Raw genomic sequence first — 8,131 nt, forward strand, 5'->3', positions numbered from 1 at the left:
TTTTACTAGTTTTATTTATTTATCATATTAGTATTAAACATAAAAATAAAATATATAAAGAATGTATAAAATTAAAATACAGAGCAGTTTGTTAGCAACAGTTAAATTAGCAGCATCATGTTTCCACTGGCAATGGACGTCGCTAGGGGTCATCAGAGGTTCACACCCCCGCGAGGACTTTTCCCAAAACATTCCGCCTCTACGTCACCAGCTCCCGCCCCGCTCCGCCTCGTGCCACAACGACTCCGGCTTGTCAGCTGCACGAGACGTGCGGCATCTCGTCTCAACCTATGAAAACTGTCAGTCAACGCTAACGTCTAGCTCCTCTCGCTTTAAACTTAAACGTATCTTCGCCGAATAGTGAAGAGCCGGAGCCTGGTTCTAACAGCGGGAACAGAGCCCTGTCACGCCTGCGTGTGTGAGAGTGTGTGCGCCTCCCCGGCGGCTGGCGCCCTTTGTAACTGAAGTAGTGAATGGTAAGTAGCTTTACTGCGTGGCTAGCTGGTAGCATCATCGCTACAGTTGTGTGTCATTCAGCGCTCAACAAACACTAATAGGCGGTAGAAAAGTTACTTTCGGCTGGTCTTACTGCGGCTGTTACTCACTCTCTACCTCCGTGGCTGTTAAAGTGAGATTTAGTTTGAAGTTGTCATTTCTCTCGTTGAGTTTTGAACCTCGTGATCAGGCCAGGGTCCAACTTCTGGCTCGCTGCCACCACCACCTCCTCCTCCTCATTATTATCATTATTGTGCTACATCTGCACATGTCCACCCCATTAAGAGACTGCCTGAGACGACGTGCTTTTGTCCCTAATTAGAAATTAATGGTTATATTTCCAAAGTGTGTGTGGATAACATTCATCTTTGAGATTTTTGTTTTATCCTACCTTTTATGGGGCTGTTTTGTTTTTGTAATCGTGTATTTTATTTGAGGTATTCTGTTGTAGGTTGTGTTTACGATGAGATCTACGTTATTCCAAAAGCTTGACGTTTTTAGCTGCTATAACGTTGAATTCCAAACGCCTACTTATAAACTTAAATAAGTATGGTGTGAATCGGTGAAATAAAACAGAATACAATATGAAAAACGAAATATTCCCGTTATATACAGATTAAAGTCAGATAAGTATAAACAGAAGAAAAATAAAGCAGAAATAAAATTGCTTTCTAAATGTAGTGCAAAGATAACAAATATCAGATGACATTATAATGGATCAGTACGACCGAATGTAGTATTCATATTTTATCTGCTGTAATGTACTAATTGTATATCTCATCTCTTTTTTTTTTTGTGTACTGACATTCAATACTTTATTTATTAAGGTGTCTTGAGCAATAGCATAAAATGATCACATTCTTTAACATCACATGTTTGATCATGGTCTTTTAATCTTTTAATCCCCTGATGTTTGTTTTTTAAAGAGTTGCTTTCTTTTCTCATGCCATTACTTTTTGTATAAGGCCTTCTGTTTTCTCTGCCTGTTTTAAAGTGGAAAGAAAAAAAATAAGTTGTTGTATTAATTATTAGTTTGAAGTTGGTGCCTGTTTTCTAACTTGTGGTAGATGAAATATTGAATGGCTTTCTCCATCTTGAAAGAAGAGGAAATAGATATGAGAAAGGGGAGGACAACATATGATGTTTTACTATCATGTGAAAAAGAAAGTATAGTGGTACATAGAGCAGGGCAATATGACCAAAAACATTTATCACGATATACATTTGAAAATTTGTGAAAACGATATAACTGACGATATAACTGACACTAGACAAAATACTTTACAACTCCACAACTTTATTAGTGAAAAAAAAACATCTATGTATTTTCACTTAAACAAGCAGCTGTTTTTTATGTGCATTAAAGTTATATTAAAATGTAACAGTGCAAATGCAAATTCCTTACTGAAAGTTTAACCAAAAGGCATTTCCAGTGGAAATTGGCCGACATATCCTCAGCATAACCATGTATAATATCCACAAAACTTAAAAAGAGGTTATACACACACAATAGGGTAATATTATGTTGAAGCACAGTACGTATCACTCCGCCAGGCTCCTGACTACGATAGCCGTAATGCTCCGACAATCCATCGTAGCTTAGCAAAGTCGTACTAAAACATTTGACAGATTTTCGAGCGCCGTGCACATAAAATCGTTTCGAGGTCAGTAAACACAACCAGAATTCATACATAAGGCCCATTGGATTATAAGGGGCACTGTCGATTTTCAGAAAAATCAAAGGATTGATTTTAAGTGTGCTGTATTTTCCAAAGAACACAGTAATAACGACAGCCCACTAGAATGCTCTACCAAAAATAGTGCTTTGTTGTGTATCTGACAGACGACAGCCAAACCAGTTCCACACCACTTAAGTTGCAGCATTTTTACAAACCAATTCTGGTTCATCCATTTCATTCAACGATTTGCTTTTTCCGACATGTGCGTATGAAAATAAAGGCACTGCGCATGCGCGTTTTACCCATATTCTATCGCGATATTTCATCTTCCTATCGTTGCCCAAAATTATACCGGTATTACCGTGAACGGTATGATATGGCCCAGCCCTAGTGGTACATAAAGTCCTATGACAATTTTGTCACAGGACTGTATGTGCCTGAGACCACTTGTCCACTATTGACTCTTTCTTGACTTTAGGTTGTCTGTGGAACAAAAACACTAAAAAGTTCTGTAATTTCACTCTGACAGTCATGTGCTGTATTGTGAAACGAGCACTGCATGAAAAACCAGATTTTCAACCTCAAGATCACCTGCAGATCTAACCCAATCCTGGCAGTTAACAACTGATCATGGTCTTTGATTAGAACCTGTAATTAGTAATATGAACGATGTTGAACTATCAAACAGAAAAGTTGCCTAACCCTCCCAGGTCGAGGCTTCTCAAACTCTACTTTTCTTTTATGTTATATTTTTATCGATTAGAAATGTTAATTTACTTTTATGGGGACACTTACACTCTGAGTAATTTAAAATATTAACTATAGCTTAATAGTGATTAATCAGATGAATCCTTACTTAAAGTAATTGATAGTTGCTGCCTTTAACACTACTCAGCTTGTGCACCAGTATACTGTTTTCAGTAATGCTCAGATTGGCGTGTCATCCTAATGAAACTGAAAAGACACTTAAGTCCCCTGTACAAAAGTGTTATTGTCCAGTCTTTGTAGTCACTCTGGGTGTTATGTGACTGGCTCCTCTCAGTCATAGTCGGGTATTTCTGCCAGGAAGCAGGTAATCAGTGACGTGACACGTATGCTATGACAGAAACTATGTGAGTTTGGTGTTGACAGCCTCGAGGCTGTAATGCAAGTCCAAACTGAGCTTTTAATAAACCTCTGTGAGTTTGTTTCAGGCCATTTCAGTCAGGCTTTTCTTCATTCCAATGCTCTCATCTTTAATTCTGCTTATCCGTGTCCAGGTGATGTTGTTGTTGTTTGTCTGTATTAACAAAGTGCTTGCAAATGCAATGTTTTGAACAAGAGACTTTAAAACAGCCATCAGATGTGGCATTGTCTGAGGAAGAACCTTGACATAAACCTGAAATTTGAGAGAGATTATATTTACTTTCAGCTTTCAGTGATGCATGAGCGTAGCAAGAAGGCTGTGTTGGGAAACACTGAGTCACAGCTGCCCAACAGTGACAACCAGTTTCTTCCTGAGGGTTCAAAGCCTTAGCAACATTCAACACAGGACGGAGTCAAAGGCAGACATGATTGAAGCTTGTTTAGATATACATGCTATCAATTGAATCCTCTGTACCAACACATGCATACGCACTTAGCCTTCAAGTTACTACATTTATTTTAGCAGCAGAGTTGATTTAGGTATGACTCATAAATTCAATAAATTATACTGTAGTACTATTTGCATTTGATTTACCTACATTGTTTTGTTTATATATGAAAGATTGAAACTTAATCATGCATGGATTTCACAACCTTCCTTTATTCTTGCCACACTAATAGGCCAGTTCATGTTATATAAAAAATTGTAGAAGTAGATTGACAAATTAGTGGTAGGAAGCATTTTTATGACTAATTATAACACAGGCCACATATAAGTATATGACTGGGATTATAAATGGCCTATACTTCCTCTTTGTTCCCATGTCTTATTCTGGATCAGCCAACTATGAATAGGAAAGGTTAGGTAGTACCATGCCTTGTGAAGCCATGCACATTCTGTCACCCTGAGTGCTTAGAAACCAAGTGACCTTTCAGTTTAAAAAGGAAATGTTTTCTTCTGAGGGAATTAAATAAAAATGAACTTTGATTCAAGCTCTTGATATAATTTTCCCACCCTTTCAGGCCCAGGCAGAAAGAAATGAGCTGGGCTGAGGAGGACTGGACAGTAGGGCTGTCTGGACGGGTCCTGCAAAAGGTGAAGGAGCTGCAAATCCATCATGAACGGCTGTCCAGGGAAAACAAGCAGAAACAGCTGCAGCTGGACAACATCCATACAAGCCTTGAGAAGCAAACTGTGAAAGTATGAACACTTATACTGTTCCTCACACAATTTACATGACAAATAACTGAAACACAAGTATTAGTAACTTTGTGATTTGGTACTGTTGACTTTCCAAGTTTAGTTAAGGCTGTAAGAAATCATCTAACTTTGTCATGCTTCTGAACTGGACTGGATTTTTGGAGTCAGCCAGCAGGTTCAACCCAAGAACCTTGCTGTTGTGAGACAGTAGTACTAACTACTGCACCACCTAGTACCTATTATGGTTGATGTAATGCTGCCTTTTCCAAAAACAATATGCTAAATCTAGATTAACATTAGGAAATCTTCTTATTGGAAGCTCAATTTGGAAGTTATCTAAAATTTAACAAGTAGTATCTCTGTGATCAGTGAGAGCTCAGTCTCTCACTGACTGCTGACCATGGATCCACTGGCACTGGCTCAGGAAGCTGCTCCTGCCACCTGCTGTGGCATTGAGCGCTTAGGCAGACCACAGAAAAATTACATAATCTGTAGGAAATTAGTATTTTTTATGAGTGCTTCTTTAAATGCACACTTTTTCATCGGAATTACACAAAATAATAAAATCATGCATTAGCTTTTCAAGAAATTTTATGTAGAGAAAAAGTTGACCTACATGTTGCTCTTCAAGGAAATACAGTTCCTGTAATTTTAATCTTCTCTAAATAACATTGTGCAAATATTGTCATGAAGGGTGAGTCATCTGTAGCAGGATTTCCTTAAATAATCATTAAATATATACTTCTCCCTCTCTCTCCTTTTTCCTCCTTTTTTCTGCCAAGTATGAGGAGGTACGTGTGGAGCTGCAGTCGGTGCAGCGAGAGCTCCAAAACGTTCGGGATGAGGCCACAACAGCGGTGACGAGCAGGGACCGTCTTACGCAGGAGCTTCAGACTAAGCAGGCCCAAGTTTGCTCTTTGGAGGGCCAGCTAGATGCTGCTCGTACCCTCAACAACAAACTCGCCCAGGAAATCAAAAGGTCAGCATGAGCTAAAAACCACAGAGGCAAGAAGCTTCTCTCAATTTTAAATTCATCTGGTTTTGGTATTTATGTATTGTTTTCACTGAATGTTTGAAATATAGTGACGTTTGGTATTCTTAGGATAACTTAGTTTGAATTAAACTTGATAGTTAAATACAATCGGTCTTAAGGGGGCGGGGGGTAAAAAGGGGGGATTTGGAAGGTAAAACTAAAACTGATTGTTGGAACTACATGCATCACTAAAAATCAGACAATAGACATTACATTTTGATAGTATAGGAAGCTGTCTTAAATGGAGATGTCCCAGTCAGCTTTTTGGATGTTGATTGGGTACAGTCCCTATATTATTCAATCTGATACTTGCATTAGCCAAAGTAATTGTTAGATATGTTTTCTTCTGCTCTGTTCCAGTAATTTGCATACAAGTGGCTTTATTTATTTATTTATTAATTAATTGGCGTATTGTACACTAACTGTTTATGGTTACCATACCACTTTGTTTATAATTCACTTTTGAAAAACAACAACAGGTCTGACCAAAGTGCTGTACAATAAAACTAAACATAAAAGATGAACAGAGGCCAGAGGGTAAAAAAAAAAAACCTGACACGAATAAGACCTGTAGAAGTTAAACAATAAAGGACTACATAAAAAGCAACTTAAAAACACAGTAAGCATATCACACTGGGTCAAAGGCCAGGGAATAAAAGTATGTAAACAAGATTTTAAAATGACAAGTTAAGGAGCCTGCTTGGCATGCGGTGGCATATTGTTCCACAGTCTTGGAGCTGCAACTATGAAAGCTCCATCCCCTCTGATTTTTCATTATATTACCAGGTTATTGTATAAAACAGAAAAGTACTATTGATTACCATATACATGTAAATAAAAACAGAATGCAATGATTTGCAAATCTCATAAGCCCATTTTTATTGACAGTAGAACATAGAAAACGTCATATTTTTCAACTTTAACATTTTACTATTTAGCTTATATTAGCTTATATTGAATTTGATTATCAAAAAGGTTAAGAAGGGTGGTTCTAAATAGCAACAGCTGGAGGAACATTTTGAACTAATTAGGTGAATTGACAGTTTCTCGGAAGTAAAAATGAGCAGAGGTTCACCAGTCAGTAAAAAAACTGCTTATATGTTCCTCAACCTAAAATTCTGAAGGCTCTCTCATCATCTACAGTACATGATGAGTTATGTTAATATTTTTTTTAAATGATTGTTGGATGGCACATATTGCTATGAATTGTGGGAGGGCATACTTTTCTTTCATAAGTGATAGCTTAGTGTAACCTTGACTAAAAGAGTTAAACCACATTTTGAAGGAACAGCTTTTCTCAGTTTGTAGAGAATTCAGCCAGCTGTTATCATTGTTTTTGCATATACTACTGGATCTCGTCCTTCAGCTAGGATGTTTACTAAGCAAATCTGACTTTTTGACCTCAGCCCTCATTTCCTGTAAGAAATATCTCCATTTCTCTTCCCACTCTAAACTCTTTCACTCTGTGTCTTCTTTCTGTGGCAGGCTGGAAGCCGAGCTAGAGAAGCTGCAGAACAGCATCAGGTCACCAGATACCTCTCTGTTTTCTACTCCCTGCTGGAATACAGGCTCGCCCTGGGAACACAATGGTACAGTTTTCTAAACTGTAAAATTATTAATTGGTTTAATCTCTATGGCAGTTTATTTCTAATATTTTATTAAAACTCTTTACAGTTAAGAGAATTAAATAGTTAAACCACCAGAGTCCCAAATGAGCAGTGGATATAAATAAACCCCCTTGAGCTACATTGCTTTCCCAGCCCTCTACTCTCTAAGGACAGTTTGTTTGTCTTTCCTCTCGTCACTAAACCACTTGGTAATTTACAGCTGTTGTTCCTGTTCAGTTTTTGTGATCGGTTGTAGGTACTAAGTTCAGTCCATATGCTTTGTTTTTGCCCTGTAGGGAGCCGACAGGAAGAGAAACAGGGGCACAGAGATGAAGGGCAGAGCCGGGCTCCTCACATCCGAGTAAGTCTGAACATGTTCTCACACTGAGCTATGTGTAAGCTAATCCAAGACTGCTGTGGATTGTAGCTGAAAGCTGATGTTCTCTACTTGGAGGATTTAACTGTCTTATTAGCAAAGCAAAACATCCCTCCTTATTTGATTAGTTTTCCTTTTAGTCTTAAGTAATTAAGTCTTTCCAAATAAGTGGCCCAGATGGCTGTAACTGTTTCCTAAATGTGAACTACTGCAGCACATGGTGCATTTAAAAAAAACAGATGAAACAACATTGTACTTAATTTCTCTATTTTTAAACATGACAATGTAGTTAAGAGTTTTTATAGAAGGTTAAAGAGCATCAGTGTCTGTTATCAGGGTGTTATTGTGTTTTTCAAATTTCATTCTGGCCTTGTGATAAGGACAGGAAGAATTTGTATTTTAAAGTTGTTCTGTCCTTATAATGGAGTTTTTTTTCTGGTTAAATTTAGATGTTAAAAACAACACCTTGGCTCACAGCTCTTTGTTTAACAGCAAGGTTCTTTCTTCTAGTAGTCAGCTGAAAGGATAAGATTGGCAGTGTTATCAAAAATTTTAAAGGATGACCAAATCTAACTTTATATACACATTTTTAACTGAAGACCAAAAACTTTAAAA

At 37.7% G+C, this 8,131-nt stretch overlaps 1 protein-coding gene across 1 annotated transcript in view; it reads left to right on the plus strand.

Annotated features, from left to right (window-relative positions):
* The first annotated feature begins 133 nt into the window (after positions 1-133).
* LOC102212760 (centromere protein F) overlaps positions 134-8,131 on the plus strand; it is a 13,666-nt gene continuing 5,668 nt past the window's right edge. The window contains exons 1-5 of the mRNA XM_005723210.1: positions 134-476; positions 4,323-4,500; positions 5,283-5,479; positions 7,019-7,122; positions 7,437-7,501. Of these exons, the coding sequence (XP_005723267.1) occupies positions 4,339-4,500; positions 5,283-5,479; positions 7,019-7,122; positions 7,437-7,501 (528 nt within the window). The 5' untranslated portion in view covers positions 134-476; positions 4,323-4,338. The remainder of the gene's footprint in view (positions 477-4,322; positions 4,501-5,282; positions 5,480-7,018; positions 7,123-7,436; positions 7,502-8,131) is intronic.

The sequence above is a fragment of the Pundamilia nyererei genome, unplaced genomic scaffold (assembly GCF_000239375.1).
Source record: "Pundamilia nyererei isolate P.nyererei 1_Seehausen unplaced genomic scaffold, PunNye1.0 scaffold00008, whole genome shotgun sequence".
NCBI lineage: Eukaryota > Metazoa > Chordata > Actinopteri > Cichliformes > Cichlidae > Pundamilia > Pundamilia nyererei.